Genomic DNA, 25,084 nt, shown 5'->3' on the forward strand with positions numbered 1-25,084 from the left:
GGCTTTTTTTTTCATTTGACAGATACGGAATAAATTCTCATCTCTGTAACAAAAGGAATCAAGCAATCAGGCTAAAATAAATTGAATAACTCCATCTCATATGCTTTTAATTTTATTGGGTTTTCATTAAATTTTGGTTTGACTAACAACTCTGAGGACTTTCGCTGCAGGAGGACACTTGCGTTTTCTAAGCCTGTTCATAGGATGTAGTGATCTCTCCGGAATTTTTTACGGCAGGGTTTAGTGGCAGCAGTGTGTGAGTCAATGGGGCTGGGGGGGTGAGGTAGACAGAGAGAATGGCCTCGGGGCTTGAAGTTGTGTTTCCACTGACATAAGATTGAAAAACAATTGGTTGTTTATTTAAGAAAGAGGAAGCTGCTCCTTGATTAAAGCCTTCCAGCCCCACCACCCAATTAAATAAGAAATTGAAAAAACAGCGTCACCAAATGGGAGTGGTGTCAATTATTAAGCTATTAAAATGCTTTCTTCACAAAGGAGCCTTGGTATAGTGGGAAGAACATGGGTTTTGGAGTCACATGGAACTGGATTTAAATCCCCACTTACCAGCTTTAATGCATTTGTGTATTCTCCGGACCCAGCAGTGCATGGCATGTAATAGGTGCTTAATGAATACTAAATAAATTCATGAATAATGGCTGAACAAGAGAAATAGCCCTCTGACTCTGGGCAGTCACTTCACATATCTGAGTCTAAGCCTAAGTGTCTTTACCTGTCAAATGAGCATACTGATAACTAACTTGATGAGATTTTTTGAGGATTTTATGAAATATAAAGTGCTTAAACTGGTGCGTGGTGGGTCTGCTTGGATTTGAGTTGCCTGCTGGCACACGCCTTCCCTTAGTGCTGTGTATTCACTGCTTTGTGGTAGGAAGCCTTACTGAATTGAAATCCTCAAGTGCAGGAAATTGTCACACACAATAGCCAACTTTTAACCCAGATTGGACTCTGAGAACTAAACACTGAGTCCTGCCCTGGGAAGATGTGTCGTGAAAAGTCCTGTCAGCAGAAATAGGTGTGGCTTTGCTTTCATGGGGCCTCTGTCTCTTCATGAGGTGTGTTTTATGATCCTTGACAGCGTCTGGTTTGATGCCTGACTCTTGGATGCTCTTGCTCTACAGCTGTTTACTCAGGTTTGACCCACCATTCTGATCCACTATTTCTCTCAACCTTCATTCTTTATATTAAACAAACATTTGTGACATGTTTGCCATATGGTTGGTATTAGGGATACAAGACAAACAAGATGAAGATGAGCAGAGTGTAATCTTCGCCTTCTCAGCAGAAGAATTCTGGTAAGAGGGGATTTAGACAAGATATCCAAGAGTTATAATATAAAGGAGTACATTCTCTGATAGAGACATATACACAGCTCAGGCTCAGTCAGAAAAGTTGTCAGGGAGGAGAGAGCAGTTTTAACATTCCTGTGTTCTTGTCTCTAGCTTACTCAGATTCTTCTGGTCCTCAATTATCATCATCTCTGCAAACCATTGCCACTTGAAGCCTGTTTGAGCCAATGTATATGACAGATAGATAGTCATCCACTTAGAATGGGAGTTCCAGGAGGGCAGACGCCTCGCCTGTCTCGTTCACCACTGTATGCCAGGCTGTGAGACAGAGTCTGGCACATCAGTAGGCACACAAATATTTCTTGAGTGAATATGACTTAGTTCTGAATGGAGCTGGAAGAAATGCATGATTTTTTAAGAAACTAATCCTGGACAATTCATAGGGCTTTATGTACCATTAAATTATGAAACACTTCTTTTGCCTTTAGCTGACCTGTTTTCAAAGACTTACCCATGTAAATGTCAGCTCATAAATTTTGTTACAGTCTACTAACTTCATCCAGCATCCTTTTTGAAGGGCCATGGCATGGTGTTCCCTAGCTATTAGATTTTGTATGGAAATTGCTGGATGCTTTGTTCATGCCTTCAGATTTTACTGCATCTGTCAGTGAATTGGAGTGATTATGCACACACACAGCATATTTGAGTGTGTCCTACATGTTAGGTATTTTAATTTTGTTTGCTTTTTCTTCAAATCTTAAAGGAGAAACTTCCAGAAACTACTCTGTCTGGGACACTGCCTTGTGCAGTTAGAAAGAATCTCACTAAGTTTATTCTCCAGAAGCAAAAGCAGATGGTACTGTGGTTCACTCCCCTGAGCATATGTATTATTAGATGGTCTGGCTAAAAGCAGGTGGGCTGTGGAGGGTGAGTCTCATGGCCCAGGGAAGGCATTATGCTTTAACTCAGAAGCCAAGGATCCCAGAACCAATGATAAAAGCAAAGGAAATTGACTTAAAAATAAAGACTAGATCTAATAACATAAAAATGCAGGTATCATTGCACAGTTTGTCAAGATGTTTCGGTAGTGCTGGGGTAGAATCAGAATTGGATGGTTTTGTGTCTTTCTGAGGTCACAGTGCTTAGGGTCCATCAAGATGGAGACAGTGCAAACTCACCAGCATTTATGATGTGAACATGGGAAGTTGAAGCATCCTGGTCAAATCTTTCTTAAATTAGGTTCAGAGCAATGTTAGATCCAGAGACCTAAATTTTCCTGCCATAACTTTATTGTCGACCCTTACTACCTCTTAAGTCACATTGAACATTGTGATTTGCTTTAGAATTCTAGCTTTTTCCCATTCATGCTTCACCCTGGCTGGTGTGCTAAAGAAAAAAGAAATCAAAGGGGTATATTCAAGCACCTGAGTGTGGTCACTCACCTGGCGTGTTGGGTGAGAGAGAAGTATTCAAAATACCAGCATTACAAACAATTTTATAGGAAATATTCCTGTGGGGCCTGAAATTCCCTTGGTATCAACTAGATCATTATTTTTCCATCATATGAGAGTAGAAAATTTTAAGAAATTGACTATTATTTATAGGAGAACATATCATAGGTCACTGCATTCTTCCATATCAGATAGCAGCATCTTTATCTGAGAGGGAATTAATTGCATATGTAAACCCTAGTGCCTGTGTGTCTCCCTAATCAATTTAGCGAAAGGTGTTCCCTTTTCCCTTCTTCCGTGCAAGTTCCAAATGGACCAAGCCATGGGGGAGGCTGAGTAGATTTTATAATCAAACTCTAAACTCTTGCCTTCTCAGCGATGGGAAGTTAGAAAGAGGAAACAGAGCACTCCTTCTGGTTGCTGGAGCAGAAAGGGCCCTGTAGGCTGCGGGTGCCTCTTTTGTTTGTCAGTCCCCAACATAAGCAAACAATCCCATCTGAGACTGAGGACTGTTAAGGAATAAAGAAATGAAAGAGTGTGGTGAGTTCATAAGGTTTTGTGGGCACTGTGTTAAATAGGAACTAAGATGACTAGTCTTTCATTCAATTCTCATTTGAGGACCTGCCATGTACCAGGCACTGTTTTATGCATCAGGGATACAGCAGTGAGCAAAATAATATCCATGAAGATTACATTCTAATGGGGGAGGAGAGAGATAAGAAGCAAGTAGTATATATTCTTAGGTGGTAAATGCTAGTTGGAAAAGAAGGCAGATTAAGCAAGGTGGAAAGTGCAGAGTGGGAATAAGCTTGTAATTTTATATTGGGTAATCAGGGAAGGCCTCTCTGACAAGGTGACACTGAGCAGACAACTAAAGGAAGTGAGGGAGGGAGCCCTGCAGGTATCTAGAAGTGCATTCTGAGCAAAAGGACCAGTAAGCTCAAAGGGTTTGAGGGAGAGTCATGCTTCAGAAATTTGAGCTCCTAGAAGGAGGCCAGTGCAGCTGAACCTGAGCAAGCCAGAGAGTGATAGAAGAGAGATTGTAGGGAGATGGGGCATATGTTTAGGCCCTTGTGACAGTAAGAATTCTGCCTTTTTCCTGAGTAAGACATAAAACCTTTGGAAAGTTTTGAGTAGTGGAGAGATATGATCTCAGTTAGGTTTTAAAAGACTCCCTCTGGCTACTGAGTGGAGAAGAGATGTGAGTGGGAAACAAGTTCAGAAGTGAGTGCAATAATCATGACAAGAGAGGATGGCATGAGCCACGTGGTGGGGTGAAGAGGTTACAACGTGGTCCAGTTGGATGTATTTTGTTTTGTTTTCTTTTTTGTGTGTATGAGGAAGACTGCCACTGAGCTAATATCTATGCCAATCTTCCTCTATTTTTTGTATGTGGGATGCCACCACAGCATGGCTTGATGCATGGGGTGTGTGGGTCTGCATCAGGGATGCGAACCCATGAACCTTGGGCCCCCAAAGCAGAGAGCATGAACTTAACCACTGAGCCACCTGCCACCTGCCCCAGAATTGGATGTATTTTGAAGGTAGAATGAGTAAGATTTGTTGCTGGTGTAGATGTGAGATGAGAGGGAAAAAAAGAATCAATAGGACTCCAAGATTTTTTTCAGTTTTTAATTTTTTTGGCCTGAGTCACCTAAAGAATGGACAGAATTTGGACATATTAAGATTGAGATGACTATTGAACATCCAAATGGAGATGGTGAATAAGCAATTGGAGATATAAGTCTGGAGTTCAGAGGAGAGGTTTATGCTGGTGATACAAATCTGGGAGTCATTAGTATACAGGAGGTTTTTAAAGCCATGAAACTAGATGAGATCACTGAGGAGGAGGGTACAAGTAAAAAAGAGAACTCTGAGAAATAGTCTGGGAGCGCTATAGTGTTGGCATTCCAGGCTCTACATGAGGATAAGCGAGCCGAGGAGACTAAAAAGGAGCTGCTTGTGTATAGGAAGAAAAAAAGCAAAAGAAAGTATATCCTAGAAGCCAAAGGAAAAGTATTTAAAGTATTGTAAAAGGAAGGGAATGATAAACTACATCAACTTTGTACTTTGGGATCCTGAAATTTCCATTTTATTGCATTTTGCAACAATCAATGAATTGTAAGGAACCAGAAATGGGAGCCATCCCTAATTTTTGACAGATTCAAAGACAATAAGGAGTTTCAAAGTTGTAACCCTACTGAAACCAAAACAGACAACAGCAGCATTCCCTAGAAATGTCCCAGGAACAAGATGTAGCGTCAGTCTCTGTGAGCTGCACGTTGGACTTGTTAGCCCTCTCCCTTGGTCTATAACCTTTAGCTTCATAATCTTAAAAATAGGATTAAGAATATTTCTATGTCTCATAGGGCCATTGTGGAAGAAGCAAACAGGACATCATAGATCCCTTTATATAATACCAGCTATTTCCATGTTGGCATCCCAGACTCTACAAGTGAAAAAATGCAGAGGGATCTTTATTAAGCAATTTTGATGCATAAACATTTTTGTTAATATTATTAGCTTTCAAAGTATATGATTCTGTCGACAGATTCACAAATATCTGTGCTTTTCTACTCAGTGCCGATCACTATGCTAGGCACTCAGGGCTCATAGGGAAATGAGAATCTCCTGCCCACAAGGAGCTTAGAATGTAAGGAAGCAAATAGTGAAAATGATTGATTTTTAGAACATACAAGTGGACCACCAGTGCCATTAATCTTTGTGAAATAATCTGTGGATGGTGTCATCATCCCAAAAGCCCACTTATTTTTTCATTTAAGAGGTGCTTTGGGGTAAAGCCTTAGAATGTGCTCTCTCATCCATGTCTTTGCATATATTTAGCAGGTAGCTCTAACTGAATCAGTTCCCTGAAATAGTGCCTGATGTTCAAGATGAGTGGCTAGGACACATCTTCCTTTTTAAAGCAATAAATGGTTATGGATTTTCCTCTGCCGTAATATCTGCACTTAAATGTGGACTATGAAATCTGTTGGATTGCACTCCATTCCTCGTGCTCCCTGTTCACGAGCTTCTGGGTACCAGTGATGTGCAGATCTAACTATAGGGCTGTCATCAGCTGCCTAATGACTGACCTTAAATAGGGCTGTCGGCCATGTTGTTTTGTCCCTAAGAGTTCTTTGCAAATGACCCAGAGAGAAGAGGGAAGGCCAAAGTGCCCCCAGCCATCAACTCAAAGATGGCAAACAGGGTCGTTCCAGCCCTTGGGCTGTGAGCCAGGGTGTAAGAAAGAAGCAATCGGCATAGAATAGGCAAGCTCCATTCATTTTCAAGTTCAAAGTTCTTTAGCTAGAAGAATAGAGAGAGAGCTTTACTTTGTCAGAGATGACCTGTGATAATCTGAAATCTAAGCAAAGAGAGCCAAAGGCTGTATATTCCTGTTCAGGGACAATCACTCAACACCACCACAAGCTGAATCGATGACAGGAATAGCTGGCGCTGGGAACTGCATAGCTTGGAGGGATGCTGACATATGATACACCTTGGATTTTAATCATTTTTCCCCCTCTGCTACAAGTTTTGGGATGATGTTCACTCCTTCCGGTGTTCTTGTCATTGGGGACAGAAAAATTTTGTTTTATTGGATTTTTAGCTCTCTGGCTGTTCTCTCTGGCATTGTGCTCTGTGATTTGGTTACTCTTCAATGTTGTGTGACCATGTGAGAGAGCTGGGAGCTCTCTATTTTTATCAATACCATCACCAGGGGCCTTAGAGTCAGGAAGACATGATTCAGACCTATTGCTAAGGTCAGTCTCTCAGAATAAGAGGGCCAGTTTGGCACTATGATAAAGAGGACAGTCTCCTGATTCAGGTAATTCTACGTTCAAGGTCTCGATCTATTACTTACATGCTATGTGATGCTAAGCAAGTTACTTAACCTCTCTGTGCCTCAACCTCTTTATCAAGTAGAGAGATTATTGGTACCTACCTTGTAGGGTAGTTGTAAGGTTTTAAACTGAGATGCTGTAACATGGTGGCACATGATGATTGTTCATTAAATATTCACTCCTATTAAAATTACCTGATTCCTCTGAGCTTTGGTTTCCTCATTCTTAAAATGGTTGTGTTGTGAGGGTTAAATTAAATAATCTAGGGGAAATTTCGGCAGAGTGTCTGGTATAGAAGTGTTGGGTGAATAATGGTTATTATTATCAATAACAGTAAGAAACAGAAACTAAAACCTTTTTAAATGGACCCCAAAGCCTCATTATTGCTTATTCCCTATTACCTTTGTATGTCAGTATCTGTTCTCTTTTCATGAGATTATTCATCTCTGACTCATTCATAAAACAGTGACCCTTCCTATAAAACCTATTGTTATATGGGTGAGAGTAGAGAAATCTCTTCTTTTAATCTGATTCCATATCCCAATCAGTTAACATGTTTTTACCAAACACGTTATGTTCCCAGCTTGGATGGGAAAGCAGTTTCCTGCTCCAACAGAGTTTATAATTAACTAGGGTTACAAAGTAAAACGCCTCCCATTCAATAACTGGGTGTGTAGTATGCAGAAGGCATGATGCTGGTGAGTATCCTGGTAGGTGTAAACATGAACCAGACATGGATCCTGCCTTCAGTGGGTATAAAGCCAGCTGAGGGGAGTGGGAGAGAGCATGGATACACTGCTTGTATTGGAGACCCCACTCCACCTATTGCCACCATGAGACCTTGGCAGGTTACTTAACTGCTCTGTACAGGGGCTCCTCATTTGTTATATGGAGATATCAATAGCACCTACATCATAGTGTTGATGTGAAGCTTAAATGGGCAGTTGTTCATAAAGCACAGTGCCTGTCATATAGTCATATAGACTATAGTAAATGTTAGCCATTTCAAATTATATAATATCTTTGGGGATCAAGCATGCATGTGAGCAACCATAAAGCAAGAGTGTGGTGATATTGCTATGGATGTTTGGAGAGAGGAGGGGGCTTCCTAAAAGAATGTGGTATTTGAGCTAAGCTTGCAAGGACAGGTAATATATGAACATGGAAAATAGGGCAAATTGGGGCAGCTTTACGATTAGAGACAGCATGAGTTAAGGCATGGAGGTGGAGAAGGTGAAGGAACTATAAGGGAAGAAGTTGGGAAAGAAGGTTGGAAAGTGGAGGTCCTCAGAAACAAGAAATTTGTACGTATTTGTTTTACGGACAGTGGAGAGAGCCACTGTGGATTTTCAGCAGTCAGATGATAAGGTCAGAACTATGCCTCTGGTAACAGAGCAGAGGAAGAATGTTCTGGGTCTAGTAATAGCCTTGTCCTGGTCTCCAGACCTCTAGTCTCTCCTTCCTCTGGCCCATTTGCTGTAGGACAGGAGGGAGGGAAGACTCAGCGGCAGCGGATGTTGATCTTCACGCCTGGGTTGCCGAGAGGTCGTTAACAAACATGGGGAACATAAAAGCAGACTGAAAAGGCAGGTTTTGGTGCATTGGGACATACTGGTTTGAGGTGTTGCTACATCGATGGCTAAAGCTAGGAATAGGTGAAAATTTGGAACGTCAGAATGCCACCAGGTTGGAGGTACAGCTGGCATAACAACTCCACAGAATAAAACTGGAAGCCTGAAGAATGGGTAAGATTGCTAAGAGAAAAGGACAAAGACCTATCCTTGGGCAATCCCTATATGTAGGGGTGGCAGGAGAAAGAGACGATGGGAAGGATCCATCAGAAAGGTAGGAGAACTAGGAGAATCCAGAGTTGAATAAAAGAATGGAGGGGTTTCCAGAAGAAGCGTTTATGGATGCTGGGCAAGACTTATTTGGGAAACAGTAAGGCAATAGGAATGAAGGAGAGATAATAGAGGTGGAAGGGAAAACTCAGCTGTGGTGGGAACACTTTTTTAAAAGCCAGATAGAGACCTTTTGACTTACTTGGTAGAAAGCAGGAAACCTTTATGTATCTTACAGATATTATTTCCTGGGAACTTAAGAGACTGGTACCCCTCACCCTTAAGGACAGAGGCTAGTTCTGAAAGGTCTTACCACTATTGATTATTGTGCCCTCCAACCTAGCACTTTTTCTCTAGTTTACCTTTCTTTTATAGATGGGAGGTGTGGTTATTTGATACTGACTGAGTTGACTCTGCTGTGAGTCGTACAGAAAAGTGGAAAATTTAATGGTCTTGTTCCAGTGAAATCGGAGTTCAAACAAGCTGAAAATGTATTACAAAAAAACACAGAAATTTATAGTGTAACAAAACTCCAAAGTGTGGTATTTTCTCTATCAAGAAATCAGTCATTCTCCTTCCTGGGGTAGAGGAAATAAGGAGATGGCAGTGCCATCTAGGAACTGGAGGTCTTGATGAAGGAGAGCAAGAATAGTGAGGGTGAGAGAATGATAAAGCAAGACAGAGAGAAGATTGGGTTCGTGGAGTAAGATAGTCTAGTTTTGGGTTTTAAAATTGGAATTGTCCTAGGTTACGACAAGGATTGTTCATCGTAGTCTGTTACTAGAACAAAATGGAAGTCATTTGGTCAGGTGTTTGTTTTAAATAGATTGTCCACATAAACCTTGAAGTTACCTGAAATGATGGCTAAAGTGGAATGGAGAAAGTCCACAAACTGGCCTTTCTGCCCTCAGCTCTATTATCTCAGAATTCACAGATCTTGTCTTAGAAAACCTGGTGTACTGCACAGCGTCCTAGCAGAACACTTTGTCATTGGATGATAGTCAATAAATGTGTGTTGAATTCACACAAAAAATTTTATTAGGTTTTCTGATTGTCATTAAGAGTCAGATAATTGGCGGGAGAAGTAACTAGGCTGTTGATAGATTACCAAAGAAGAGGTGGAGATTGGTTGCCACACACCTCAAAAGAGAAGAGTTTTTGCACCTGAGTAGAAGAGTAATCATCTGAGTTTGGCGTTGGGGGATGTGAGGAGAATGTGTGCTGCTGGGGAGAGGAGAAACCAAACGTGGAAGAATTTGCAATCTCCAATTAAAGGGGCTTCCTTGGAAATAGTATTCTTTGGAAATTCCCAGGATTGATTTAAAGCAAAAGGAGAAAGGAAGAGAGATAACGAGAGGGGAGAATGTATACATCAGTGCAAGGGTGAGTGAACAAGGTAGAGCTGGTTACTGGAGGGGCTTGGGTTCTGTGTTTTACTAGGAAGTGAGGAAAGTAATGAGATGGGTTGAATTAACTCATCTTATCATTTCAAATGGAACTTTAGTGCGAAGATTTCAGTGTCAAGCACTCAAAGGCTCCAGATGTCTGTCTATTGAAGGTTTGTGGAGATAATAGCTGTTGTCTGGAGCAAAGGCAGTTGCAGGCTGCCTCTCCAGGTGGTGTCTGCAGTCAGGTCAGCACTGAGCGTATGGTTCCAGACAGCATGTGGAAAAACGTGAAAGTGTTTGGAGAATGGTAAATTTGACCCCGAGTCACACACCCATCCGTGTGTTACCCGGAGTGCCAACCTAGGAAGGTACTTGTGTCAGGTGTCTGGCTTGCTATGGGCAGATTCGTTTATTGCATTAGCTGATTGGCAGCCTAGGTTATGAGGATGTGAATTATATGACCATTTCAGAAGACAAATAGATAGACCCCCAAGGCAGCTAGTGCAAAGTCAAGCCAAGGTGGTTTGGGCATCTTGGGGTGGAAAGGGCATGGAAAATGAGATCATGGAAAGAGACGCTCTAAGACACATATTGAAGAGAGAACTTTGTCTACTTTCACCTGTTCGTGACAAGTCTGGTCCATAAACACACTCCTGTGACTTCCAAAGGCCTGTTTTTCACTGGTGAATTGTGTGTAGGTGGAAGATACTTAAATATTTCTCAATAGGGAGTCCTCTTGACATTTTGGACAGAAAAATTATGTTTTGAGAACTGCCTCTTGCAGTACAGACCATTGAACTCCCACGGTCCCTGCTTCACAGGACACGTATCGTCCCTCAGTCATTTTGACAACTAAGAGAACTCCACCATCGCTTCTGCCCCTTAAGAGGATGGTATCACCCCTGGTCACTGTCGGATCTGGGGGAGGCTCCACCTGGGGAAAAACTTTATTCTCTTCAGAGATTTCACTAAGCCCATGTTTTGAGAGCAGTGATATTCTGGAGTTTTCTTCTGTCTCAATTCAAACAAACACCATGAATTGTGGTTTCACTATAAGAAGAGGCTCTTGAATTTATTACTGACTCAATTTAATGATGAATGGTGACATTTCGGTACTAGTAAAAGTGTGGAGGTTTTTTGTTTCTTAATCTTCTTTTCATACATCTGTGATTTGTGGGCTCTCGCATTTTGCTGGAGCCCCTGACTAATTTCTGAGCGCCAGCAGACATCTTTGTTGGGGTCTGTTACTGTTTGAATCTCTTCACGTTCCCACCAGGTGGAAGGATTTTATTTTTCAATATGACTAGGCACATTGTAGACACAGTCTTTTGTATTTAATCTGCCTTTCCGATACTCCCAGACAAACACTAGCACCAGGGGATATGAGATGAGACGGGAATAGGAGAGCAATTGCTAAGGAGGAATCTCCGGCTGGCTCCTCTCTGGTTATTCCTTTAACTTAACCACACCTGGAGATCTTGTTGATGTTTGAAGCCCAAAGTCTCCGGCGGTGGATAGAGGGTATGGACTGGTGGATTGGAGGAGCAAGAATAGAGGAAGTGGTAAGGGAAATGTCTTCCTCTCAGTCTCAGGCAGGGTTGTGCAAGAGGTGAGCATATAAGTGTAAACAAAGGTCAGCCTCGTTCCTGGACCATCAACAAGAGGCACGGCATTCAAACAAGGTCTCTGAAGTTTTAGGAGGGCTGCTTTTGGGAATGATGCATACGAGGGAGGTCCCCTTGCTGGGAATTCAGAATAGCTCCTCCACTTGACCTTCAGCTCCTCTTTCCAATCTGAATCCTCAAGGCATCTTTCAGCCTTCCTTTCCCGTATGTCTAAAACTCGTCTCCTGTTACCCTCCACAGCTTCCTTCTGTCATCTCTGGCAAATGTGTTACCCGCCACATACACCCCTTCCCCCAACCAGAACATGTCTCTTGCCTCCTCCGCAACCTGACGCAAAACACACTTTCCCTCCACTAATCCCACCTCTCTCTGATCTCTGCTGTATTCTCTGTTCCCTCAATCACATCTTGCTGTTTTATTTCATGTTTGGAGAGATTGCTTGGATTTACTTTCACGTCCACTCAAGCGTTGAAAATACCTGCTCACCTGGATTGTGTGCATCGTATACCACTCAGAAGTGAGGCCCATGCTGCACGTGTACGTAGTACGTCCATTCCTTGACTTGCTCCTGCTGAGCGCACGCTAGAACTGAGTAGATTCTAATTCAGAGGAGGTGCTCAGTTATGCCGTTTGAATCCAGGCATGTGAATAAAAAATTCTCCTTTATCTATATAATATGCAAAAGCATGTGCCTCTCATTAGGGATTGCCAGCTTACCTGATAAAGATACAGCAGTGTGACTCAGGGGCCCGGCTCGGCATGGGAAGGCAGTCCCTGGCCACTCATTGTGTCTCTGTTCTGCTGGCAGGAGGATGAAGTGGTTCTTCAGTGCATTGCGAACGTTCACAAGGAGCAAAGGAAGTTCTGCCTGGCAGCCGAGGGACTTGGGAATCGCCTGTGCTTCTTGGAACCTACTTCAGAGGCCAAGGTGAGCTTGACTGCCTGCCTTGCACCTTCCGCCTTGCATCCCAAGCAGTCATTTATGGGATGGGGCTGCCGGGAGATGGTGATGAGGGTGATAAGGAAGAAATTGGGAAAGACATACATATTTTTTAAATGGGAAGCAGATAAGATTTAAAATATAACTCTCCCCAGCCCAGGAAACATCACAGTAGGAACCTAGAGCAGTGTGAAGAATTGGAGGTGTCTTGTCTGTCAGTGTTCGCCAGGACACAGGGATGCCTTGAGGTCACTGTCAGCCCTCGCCAAGGAGGTTCTCTTAATATTCCCAGAACGCCTGTTCTTATTGTTAATTTTCAGAAATCTGAGTGCATGTTCTTTCCTCCCAGCTGTCATGTTATTGCTACAGGGACTCATGGGTGCTTGGGCCTGCGTTCGCAGCCAGTACACCCCTTTCAATTCTAACTGTGCTGACATTGTTGTAACTGTCTGCCCGCTGTGACTGGGGGCAGAGAGGAACCTTTGCTCTGGTCCCTGCCTGCGTGGTGGCATGTAATGTCATGTCTTTTCAGCCAAACCTTTCTTCTCCATTTTCAGACTATTTCTGCTCTTCATGATCTGTATGTCAAGTAGATCTCTGTGCTCAGCATTCTCACAGGACTTTGCAGTCCTGGAAAGACCTTTATGATCAGTCAGGGTTCTCCAGAGAAAAGAACCAATAGGATCTCTCCCTTTCTCTAGATAGATAGATAGGTGGGTGGATGGGTGGGCGGATAGCTGGGTAGATAGGTGGATACATAGATATGGATTTATTTTAAGGAATTGGCTCATGCAATTTTGGGGGCAGGCAAGTCTGAACTCTGTGGATCAGATCAGCAGGCTGGAAACAGGCAGGAGTTAATGCTGTCTTGCAACAGAATTTTTTTTCTCGGGAAACCTCAGTTTTTATTCTTAAGGCCTAATTGGATGAGGTCCACCCACATTATCAAGGATAATTGCCTTTACTAAAGTGAACTGATTATAGATGTTAATCACATCTACAAAATATATTCACATCAAAATCTAGATTAGTGTTTGATTGAATAACTGAGGACTGTCATCTAGCCAAGCTGGCACACAGCTAACCATCACCCCTCCAAGCTCAGTTCTTCTCACAGAACCTTGTTTTAATCAGAAACTGGTTACATTTTCCAATAAGCCCACCTGATTGGCATGTCATTTCTCCACATGAGCAGACACAGATGCAGAGTTTGACCAAATCCTACAACACCAGATGTGCACCATGATGGCCACGTCTCCCAGAGCCCCTCTTTTCTCTGTCACTCTTTCTCCCTCCCATGTAGGTCACTGATCCACGAATACAGATATCTGCCAGTGGCACCTATGGCCAGTACTGGTAGGACAGAGTCACATTAAAATAAATGGCAGAGCAAAGAGACAAGGAAGATTTTTATCTTTTTAAAGGTCTTAGACTTGATTTCCCTGAGGTCTTTTCTCATTTGCTTTTGTTCTTAGCTAGATATTTTTTCTTTTCATTCCCAGCAGTCTGAGATAATAGGATGATCATTAGATTAGAAGTCAGGAAGTTTATTCTCAACCATTAGCTTGCTATGTGACCAGGGGCAAGTTACTCAACCTTGCTTTCAGTTTTCTCATCTGCCAGATGAGGTGCAGTCTGGTGTAGTGGAAGGAGTGTTGGCCTGACTTACAAATCGGTTGGGCCATTTCCTAGTCATCCAGTGAGTGGGGCATGGGACAGTGGTTTAGGGCACAGGCTCTGAAGCCAGACGGGCAGAGTTTGAATCCAGTCTCCACCACTCACCAGCTAAGCTAGGACCTTCAGCAAGGTGCCTCACCTTTCTGAGCTTAGTTTCCTTATCTGCTTAGTGAGAATTTAATAGCAACTACCTAATAAGAAACTTATTAGGATTAAATGAGTTAATACATGTGAAGGGCCTAGCACATGGAAATTGCCTAGCACATTGTAAACTGTATATAATCGTTGGCTGTTAGGATTTAATTTTACCTAAACCAGGTTACCTAAAACAGATTAAAAACAACTATATATTGTAACCTAAGAATGCTTTGTATCCTGCAGGAATAAAAATAATGACCCATACTCCTCACAAATGCATTAAAGATGAGAAAATATCCTTCCTAACACCCACTTGACTAAGAGATTGCTCTTATTTTAATTTTTCATTTTAAATTTAAAACAAGTTAACAAGCCTAAAGAATTTTTAAAGGAGATGTAACATGTTACCCATAATTTTATCACCTTGTCGTGACTATTGTCATTTTTGTTTTTCACTCTAGCCTTTGTCCACACACACCTGTATGTTTTCAAAGTTGTATTCATAGTGGATGTTCAGACCTGTCTGTCTTTAATGTTTCAGCCAGTTCCATATTGCTACGTAGTCTCCATGGTTATCAAAAAAATTCATATATGTAGTTTTCTTGGTTTACTTTTGCTTCCTGGAGTAAATGTCCAGAAGTAGAATTAAAGGTGTGAAGAGCGTGAGCAGTATTAAACTGCTTTCCCAAAAGGATATGCCAGTTGTTCCAGTTGCCATACCCACTATCATCACATGAACGTACGTATTTTTCTTATACAGTATGAGGAAAATGCACCATGAAGGCTTCTCACAGAGAAACAGGGTCAAGTTCGTGGAAAGGACAGAGTAGGTATTTGGAATTTCCTGTCACCATTCCTGGGTGCAACCTGCTAGTTGAATCCATTTTCTGTGGCTTCAGTCTTTCCTACAGTCAGCTACAACTATGCGCATGTCTCTTCTGACCTGTTCCCTCTCTTTTCACTAAATGTTTCCCCTAATTCTTTACCATCAAATTTCACAACTAGCTGTGCCATTCTTAGGTTCTGAGAAGCTAACGTAAGTCATGCAATGAAGTGAGAAAGTATATTCCCAAGCCTTGCACTGGGGGTGAGGCAGAGATGTAAACACCACTCTTATCAGTTAGCTACAGACCCAACCAGTGACCTTGGGCATTCCTTGTCAAGGGTATTTCAAGCTAGTTGACACTCAGAGAGATAACATTGAGATGAACTCTAGGGAGAAAGACTTCTGAGCAAGAAGAGATGAGATAAGGTGCTCAAAAGATATTTTTAGAGTACGAGCCCTAAGAAAAGGATGTCATGTTGAAGTGTGGAGTGAGAGGGTAGAAGAATAAGAAAAGTATATCAACACTTGCTGTGGACCCAGAGACTATTGAGCACTTTGGAGAGCTCTTGTGACTTTGATTCCTATATGCCATGGCCCACTCTGCTTTGAAGTTCCCCTGAAACGCAGATATTAATAGATGGAAGCACCATTATTCAGCTTCTCTTTCAAATGAGCATAGCTCCAGGATTTAAAAGGTGACTTGTTTTATAGAAAAGGCTCAGAATTATGACTAGAGATCTGGAAACAGGGAGAGGAAATGCTTCTTTATTTTATTTTATTTTTTTGGTGAGGAAGATTCTCTCTGAGCTAACATCTATTGACAGTCCTCTTTTTTGGCCTGAGGAAGATTAGCTCTGAGCTAACGTCTGTCCCAGTCTTCCTCCACTTTATATGGGGGTTGCTGCCACAGTATGGTTTGATGAGTGGTGTAGGTCCACACCCAGGATCCGAACCCACGAACCCTGGCCACCAATGCAGAGCACACCAGACTTAACCACTACCCCATGGGGCTGGCCCCTATGCTTCTTTATTTTATCAGTGGCAGCAAATGTTTATTTACTATCATTTTTAAATGGAAAATCTGTTCCCAAGAGCTAGGAATTTACTACTTTTCCTCTAGTATTATCTCATCTATTTTGTATCTGTATTGCCCACTGAGGGTGTCTTTTTGGTTCAACTTAACATCCAGACTCATAAGTCTCTCAGAGGCCACTTGGCACCAGTCAGTAGATGTCTCAGTAGGATGGGAACCACAGCTTGCCTGCTGGGAAGTGTCAGGCACTCCTGCAGGAATCCTTTTGGCAGTCCAGGGGTTGGCTTCTGAATCCCCCACCCTGGATCCTTTGCACCCTCAAGTGCAAAGAGCCAAGGTCCACATCAGGCAGTTGTGAGTCACCATAACTTAAAAGCCTCATGTACCACAGAAGCCAATGTATCTTGTAACAACTCCACAGGCCTAGCTTTTGGGGTCCCCACAAAGGACGGCCCCAGCTACAAGAGTCATCACACTTGGGGAATTGCAAAGGTGTGGCTTCCTATAAGGCATTGAGAGTCTTCCCAGTCCAGATGCAGACTACCAATCAGGGATCATTTTCACTTAAGCAGTGTTCCCTAGTAACATAATTAACATATCAGTTTTATCAGATTGTCCCAGGAACAAAACTGGATAGTTAACCGAAGGTCAAATTTTCATGCAGAAGGAGGAAAGAATCTCATAAGCCTTATCCCATAGTAATCTTCATTGGTGACAATTATTTAACTACTGTGGCCTTGTCAGATGTGTCTGGAACCCCAACACCTTTCTAAATCCTGATTTCCACCTTCCTTAATTATAGATCATCATCAAAAAATAGGAAGACTATGGGAACTTTTTGTTTAAAATCAGTTTCAACAGACCAGGGTTTGTTTGTTTTGTTTCACTGATTTCAACGAGATGAAACTGAAATTAATGAAGTGGAAAATCTTACCCTAGTGCCCTTTAAAAGCCAGTGGCCTGTCTAAAGTCTTCAGGCTCTTGGTGTCTCAGAATGACATTCCTCCTCTCTGTTGGAGAACACTTTGTCTGTCTTACTGATCATGATTTATTCAAAATGAAAGAGCCAGTTTCAAACCCAATTTTCAAACTGAAAATTTCCAGGGGAAATTTTATTCCTATTGTTTTCACAATAGGAAATGAATTTGAAATGAAGGATAGTCTGGTATGGTTTTGAAAATGAAGAATGGTCTGCTGTGGTTTCTGAAAAGTTGTATAGGCTCTCACACCCCAGGATTAAACATCTGTGATTGTGCAAACATCATTATGTAGATGACATTAATTAAGATAGAATTCTTGGCTGAAAAAACCTTATTTTCTATTCCTTTTATTATCGTTAGCTCAGAAAGAGATTTAGTGTTTGCTCCTAAAAAACTAATCCTGTGCAAGTTTGCAGAGACAGAGGCTCAGCCTGAGGTTGTACACTCTCCTTTAAGCTTCTGATTGATATCTTAGTGTGTAATATTCTCTATGAACTTGAGATCTTATAAAAGGCCAAACTGTTAGAAAACATTTCAAAAAACTCCCTTGTCATCTAATATAAAGAGACTTACAAGTTGAAGTTTTCATCTTTTTTTTTTTTTAGCATTTATCAGGCATCATGTGCTTTATGCCGTAGACTGCAGTGGGTGCTTACATGCTCTCATCTAACCTTTACAACCCTATGGAGCAAATATTGTTCTTATTTATAGAGAAGAAAGGTATAAGAATTTAGACAAAGTTGAGTGACTTCCTGAAGATTATTCATTCCAAATTCAAACACTGTCTAATTTGGATAATACTCAGCAATGAAGAGTATCGTGGATCCAAATTACTTAAGGATAGAGAAGGCATATTTCTCCATGTGGTTCGATTTTAAGAATACCTGGGCAGATCTCCATACCCCCTCCCACAACCTTCCTGCATCTGTCCTCTGAATGCCTGACATTCCAAAGTTAGAAATATGTATTTTGCCTAAATCAAACAGAAACTATTAAAATGCAAACGCTCTGAGAGAGCACATGAAGCAGTGTTAAAATTTTTATAGCTAATTTTTTACTGTATAAATGAGGTTATCGTATATTTTCTGGAAAGTAAGTTTATAAAGGGAGATAAGGCAGATTACTAAGTGCCTCTGTTTTAGGATTTAGGGCACAAAAACACTGTAAATGGGGGGGTTTAAAGATCGACTGCATTGAATTACGATGGTTTACCTGTTGTTTCTTCTGCCCTCCCCCAGTCTGTGAGCACTGAAGTCAAAGACTATGCACAGTGGTTAAAAAACATGACCATGGAGCTAGACTGCCTGGGTAATTCTGGCTCCACTGCTTAAGCTTTTCAACCATGTGCAAATGACTTCCCTCTCTTCGCCTGAATTTCCGCATCTTTAAAACTGTAACCATCTCATAAGATTATTATGAAAAATTAATTACAAGGGTTCATTATTGTAAAGTGCTTACAACAGTGCCTGACACACCCAAAGTACTAGTTAAGCAATAGCCTTTATTATCCCCAGCAGAGGGCCAGACACACATTAGGTCCTCAGGAACTGTTACTTAACTCAGTTAAGTTACCCTTGTACTGAATTAATTAACTAAATAGTTTAAAGGGCTGGATTTGAGGATCAGGAGGATGTGTGTGACCTCTAAAAGTGAAATATAAAGGACATTCAGAGAGGGAACGTTAGATGAAAAGGGTTAGGTAATGGCTCAATGATTTTAAAAAGTAAAATCAGTGGGATATATATTTTTATTGTTATTGATTTCTAACTTAATTTTAATATGGTCAGAGACCATACTCTGTATGATTTCAATCCTTTGCAGTTTACTGGGTCTTATTTTATGGCCCAGTGTATGATCTATCTTGGTGAATGTTCCTTGTGTACTTAAAACAATTGTACATTCTGTAGTTGTTGAATATGGTGTTTTATGAATATCACAATGGTTGACAGTGGTGTTCAAATTTTCTGTATCCTTGCTGAATTGTAGCTACTTGTTCTATCAGTTACTGAGAGAGAGGGGTGTTAAAAATTGTGGTTGAAGATTTGTCTAGGTCTCCCTTCAGTTCTGTCAGTTTTGTTTCATGTATTTTAAGCTCTGTTGTTAGGCTCATATATATTTAGGATTTTTGTTTGTTTGTTTTCTGATGACTTGATCCTTTTGTCATCACCAAATGTCTCTATTTAACCTTGGTCCTGTATTATACATTGACTGATATCAATACAGTTATAAGCTTCCTTATGTTTACTTTTAGTGTGGTATTTCTTTTTCCATCTTTATGTTTTAAATTTGTTTGTATCTTTACATCTTTGTATTTAAAGTATGTCCCTTATAAACAGCATTTAGTTAGGTATTGCTTTTTCCTCCCATTTTATAATCTCTGTTTTATTGGCATGTTCAGTCCATTTACATTTATTGTAATAATTGATACTATTGGTTTTAGTCTACTATCTTTTGATTTTTTTTATCCCTCTGATTTTTGTTCCGATTTATCCTTTTCTGCATTCGTTAGGATAAGTCAAATATTTTTTAAGTATTCCAGTTTATCTCATCTGTTGGCTTTTTAGCTCTACCACTTTGTATTATATTTTAGCGGTTCCTTCAGAGATTACAATATGAATCCTTAGTTTATCACAATCTCCCTTGAATTACTATTAAACCATTTTCCTTATAACCTTTCTGCTATTATTATCATATACTTTGTTTCTACCAGTTATGTAATGTGCAATACTTTCTTATTCTTGTTTCAAAGAGTCAATTGTCTTTTAAAGAAATTAAGAAATGGAAAAAGTAGTTTCTCTAATATCCACATATTTACTATTTTGAGTTTACTTCATTCTTTTCTTTAGATCCAGATTTCCATCTGGCAGCATTTTTCATCAACCTGAAGAATATCCTTTAACATTTTTTGTAGTGCAGGTCTACTGCAGACAAACTTTCCCAGCTTTTGTTTCACTGAGAATGTCTTTATTTTGTCCCTATTTTTGAAGGACATTTTCTCTGGATATAAAATCCTGGTTTGACTTTTTTGTTTTTTCTTTTGACATTTTAAAGATGGCCTTTTATTGTCTTTTGGCCTCCTTTTTTTTTTTTTTAATAAAAATTAGGTATCATCTTATTCATCTATGTGTAATGGCTTTTTCTCTGGAAGGTTTTAAGAATTTTTTCTTTGATTTTCGGCAGTTTGAATGGTGGATTTGAAGGTAGTTTTCTTTGTATTTATCCTGCCCAGATGTTGCTGAGTTTTATGGATCTCTTGGGTTTTTTAAATCAAGTTTGGAAATTTTAGGGCCATTATTTCTTAAAATATTTTTTCTGCCACATTTATTCTCTCCTTCTGGAGCTTCAATTACTTATATATTAAACTGTTTTATATTGTTCCATAGCTCACTAAAACTCTATTTTTTCTTCAACAATTTTTCTCTCTGTGCTTCAGTTTGAATAGTTTCTATTGACTTACTTTTGTGTTTACTGATTCTTTGCTTTAATGTAAATGTGCTATTAACTCCTTCCAATGAATTTTTTATTGTATTGCATTTTAAAATTATAAAATTTCCAGTAGTTTATTTCTAAGGTTTTACATATTCTCCTTAAATTCTCATTCTGTTCTTTTATTATTCTCATTTTTTTCCTGATAAATTCATTAATAGTTATTTTAAATTCTTGACTGCCAATGCCAATATCTGGATATCTGTGGATCTGCCCCTAATGACTGGTGTTTTCTCGTGATTGTGAGTCACATTTTCCTATTTCTTTGAATATCTACTAATTATTTTATTGTATAGTGAAGATTGTAGGTGATATTTTGTAGTTATTGTGGTTTCTCTTTTCTTCTCCTGGAGAGTATCGTATTTTGTTCTAGCAGGCAGTTAAACTACCGGTGGTGCTCCTTGCCCTTGTGGAGATTTGGCCTATTTTAGTTTGGCCTTTAATTGTGGGATATAGCCCTTGGTCTTGGGATGTAGCCCTACTGGACTTTAATGAAGATCTGAAGTGATCCCTAACCCCTCTAGAGAGAAAGACCTGAAAACCAAATTCTGACACTCCAAAACTGAGTAGCTGCTCAAACCTTCGTTCTTTTTTTAGCATTCCAGCTGTTTCTTTCCATTGGATACTTGGAATACTACCTTGTGCATTTGATCAGTTGGCCAAAAACTTGAGGGGAATTTGTCTGCTGATTTGGGGTTTTCATCTATGGTGGTTCCCTCCTTTTCAGCATGCTCCTTCTCAATTTTCTGACATTCTGACAGCCCCAAACTCAGGCCTCTGACTCTGCAGCAGCTTTTTTCTTGAGATCTATCCCCCATGAGTCCCATGAACAGAGGAGTGCCCTCAGGGGAAAATTTAATTAAATGTGAATATCACCTAGTTGACTTCCCATTTTTCAAGAGTCATACTCCCACCAGCTTTAGATTACTCTTCAGTACCTTCAAACAGTTTTTTAAAAAATATCATTTTAGAATTTATGGCTGTTATTGTCAAGAGGGTAATTCTTATATAAGCTTCTTCTCCTTTACCTGAACCAGAACTTCATGAGTAAGTATTCACTACTCTTTGAGTGTTCAAAGGAAGAAGAGAAAATGGTGTTGAAGCAGAATCTAGATGATCAAGAAGGAGTTTCTGTGATGAGAGACACAAGCATGTTTCTAGGTAGAGAGAAAGGATGCTCTAGAGAAGGAGAGATTGAGGTTGTAAAAGATAGAGAGCTAATAGATGACACTATTAGTCAGGGGATTAAATCGAGTGCAGCTTTGGCATATGCAAAAGAAAGGAGAGGGAGTGAGGGCACAGATTTTGAAGTAGCAAGGAAGGGAGCTTAACATGAACAGGTGCTGATTGTCGGAGGAAAACATTACCTTGTGGAAGCTGTATAGGTTCTTCATATGTAAAAAGGAGATGAATAGACAGGGATTAAATTGAATTCAAGTGTGGTTAATGGAATTCATAGGATGGCAAGGGGATTGAAGTGAGAGGAGTCAAGAGTAACTCTAGAATTACAGGCTTTAGCTGCCTGTAGATGGCATATTATTTAATTAAAGAGGGTATATTGGAGAAGGAGTAAGTTACAACAGAGGGTGGTGATGATGTTTATGGACTGAGTTTGGGACATATTGAATTCAAAATGCCTGGAAGACTTCTAAAAGGAAATTTTGACAGGCATCTGGCTCTATGGATAAGAAGTTCAGAAGAGAGGTTGAGGTGGAGGTAATATTTAGGAGATATTTGATTAAGGATAGTAAATCAAGCTGTGAGAGTGAGTGGAAATAATATGGATTAAGAATAAAAGAGAAGAGGCCCTGGAAAATGTAAATATTTAAAAATGAATGTGGGAGGAGAAATACAGCACAGAGAATAGGGAGGAGAATCCTGAGAAATCAGAGAGAAAATAAGCAAGTGTAATGTCATAGAAGTCATAGAAACCAAGGGAAGAGTGTCAAGAAGGAACACAGTCATTAAGCAAGAATGCCACTTGGAGGTCAAGCAATATGAGGATGGAATGTGTCCATTAGATGTAGTGACATAGAGGCCAATTGCAATCTTGGTGAGAGCTCTTTTAAAGGGGTGATGAGGGCAGAAGGCTTTTTAGTGGGGGTGAATAGTAGGAGGAAAGTCAAAGACAACCAGTGCAAAGATCTATGAAAGAGAGAAAGTGATAGCTGGAGAGGGTCTGAGGATGGAAATATTTTTAGGAAATGTAGTATGAAAGACTTAAGCTTATTTAAATGCTGATGGGGAGGTACAAGTGGAGAAGGAGAAGGAAGAGATACAGGAGAGGGTAGGGATGGTTTAGTGTGAAAATTGCTGATGTGGTGGAAAGGGTTGGTATTAAAAATAGAGATGAGGAACTGACTTTCATTTAAAGGAAGAACTCATATTGCTTTGAATAGGAAGAAAGGAGGTAAGGATGGGAGTAGATCTATAGGTTTTCTGCAGAAAGTTTGGAGAGTGAGATGCCTAGAGAAGAGTAGTAGGATTGCTGAGCAGTGTGATGGCCCAGCCTTGAGGGCCAGTTGAGTTTGGTAACCAGGAGTTTTTTGTGCTGCCAATTTGCTGAATCATGTCATCTTCTTCAGCAGTCCTCAGCATTCCAAGCACAGGCACAAAGAAAGTGAATAATTAAATTCCGCCAGGGTTGAAGTTTGCCAGGTGAGTGTGATAAAGGACAAAGCGGCAAAAGAGTTGGGGAGACTGGACCATGAAATCTTGGAAGTTAAGCTGAATGAGGACAGGACTAAAGATAGGAGGAGACTGGTAGTGAAAAGGAATAAGAGAGAAAAATAATGATGAGAGTAGTTGAGTGAGTAAGCAAGCAAGGTGGATTTGAGTGGATGGTTAGACAGTGGGATGTGTCAATCAGAAAGTGAAGAGTGGAGCAGCTGGGCTGAAAACAGGACCTGGGTGTATGACCGTGAGAGAGGGTGGCTGAATTGAAGTGTAGAAGACCATTGATAAAGAGGAAGCAAAATAACTGAAAGGCCATAATATATAACAAGTTTTCATAGAGTATACTCATTTCCTAGGGCTGCTGTAACACATTCCCACAAATTGGGTTGCTTATAATAACAGAAATTTATTCCCTTACAGTTCTGGAGGCCAGAATCTGAAATTAAGGTGTTGGCAGAACTGTGCTCCCTCTGCGAGAGGATCCCTCCTTGCCCATTCCACCTTCTGGTAGCCTCAGGTGCTCCTTGTTTCATGGCGGCATGACCACAGTCTCTGCCTCCATCTTCACATCGCGTTTTTCTCTGTCTTCACATGCTGTTTTCCTCTTATAAAAACTTCAGTCATATTGGCTTCGACTCCATCCTACTGACCTCACCTTCATCATCTTCAAAGATCCTATTTCCAAATAAGGTCATATTCACAGATATCAGAGGTTGGGACGTCAACATATATTTTGGGGGAACAAATACAACAAATAATAATGTGAATGTTCAAATCACCAGTAGCAAGAATGGAAAGGGGCTAGAAATTTCAGTGAAGAGCAGGTCCAGGAAACACACAAACAGCAATAAGGGAGGGAGTGGAGGGTGATGCTGCCAGGGGAAGAAAGCTTAAAGAAGGAGTTAACTTGTGGGCCGGAGAAGGACACAGACCTCACCTCCTAACCCTGAGTTACCTGAGGTATGTGAGAATGAGCATCCTCAGGGAACTAGGATGAGATTCCCAATTGGGAAGTCCGTGGGAATTGGGAGATCCCCAAGGGAAGTGCGTCCTTTGGGAGGAGCTGGTTTCGTCTGGTGGGGCAGTATTCAGGGAGAAGACAGTGAGTGGATGATGGAAAGTGTTGATCATGGAGTAGGTGTTGCTGCAGATTTGGAAGGGGGAATGGGCTGGGTCAGGAGATTGGGAAGGTGAGAACATTAAGGAAATGAGAAGACAGAAGGGGAAAAATAATACAGCAGGGAAATGACACAGTAGTAGTTGTCTCAAGAAAACAGAGGTACCAGCCTTTATGGGTTTAATCCGGCAATATTCTGGAGGATGGCGCCCATGCAGTGACAGGCAGGAAAATGGAAGCTGGATGGTCATTCTATTAGACCAGACATTCTTTTTCTCTTAGCTGCCGGAGTACCTGTTTGCAGGTTCAAGCCTTGCTCTCCAACATGTGGGGGTGAACAGAGGTAGCTGGGCGTGTTCTGTACAGCTTTGTATGTACAGTGGGCTGGCCCTCTGGTGGGGTCCTGGAGGACCAGGGTAGGCTCTCTGCATTCACAAGCTACCCTACATTGAGTTGTTGTTCAAACTGGGCCAGGCACTATTATTGTTCTGTGCAGGCAGGATAAAAAGGCTCATTGCATATTGGTCCATACATGAATTCATCAAGTCGAAGGGTTATAATACAATCCTAACTGTGCGAAGATTCTGAAAACTGTGGCTGCACATTCCAGTTCTTCTCAATTAGCAGCTAAAATGTTCTCTTTCCAGAAGTTTTCTTCCCATTTCTACCTCCGCATTGAGCCTCATGCTCTGCTATTTCTAACAGTCAAGAGATGAAAAGGGAAACAACTATCCAAAGAAATAGCATAAAA

The 25,084-nt window shown here is 40.8% G+C and overlaps 1 protein-coding gene across 9 annotated transcripts in view; it reads left to right on the top strand.

Moving 5' to 3' along the window:
* The window catches only part of RYR3 (ryanodine receptor 3), a 484,412-nt gene that overhangs the window by 132,285 nt on the left and 327,043 nt on the right, over positions 1-25,084 (top strand). For all 9 annotated transcript variants that reach the window (XM_023620680.2, XM_070239375.1, XM_070239401.1 and 6 more), the window contains exon 2: positions 12,269-12,388. In XM_023620680.2, coding sequence (XP_023476448.2) covers positions 12,269-12,388 — 120 coding nt within the window. The remainder of the gene's footprint in view (positions 1-12,268; positions 12,389-25,084) is intronic.

The sequence above is a fragment of the Equus caballus genome, chromosome 1 (genome assembly GCF_041296265.1).
Source record: "Equus caballus isolate H_3958 breed thoroughbred chromosome 1, TB-T2T, whole genome shotgun sequence".
Classification (NCBI taxonomy): domain Eukaryota; kingdom Metazoa; phylum Chordata; class Mammalia; order Perissodactyla; family Equidae; genus Equus; species Equus caballus.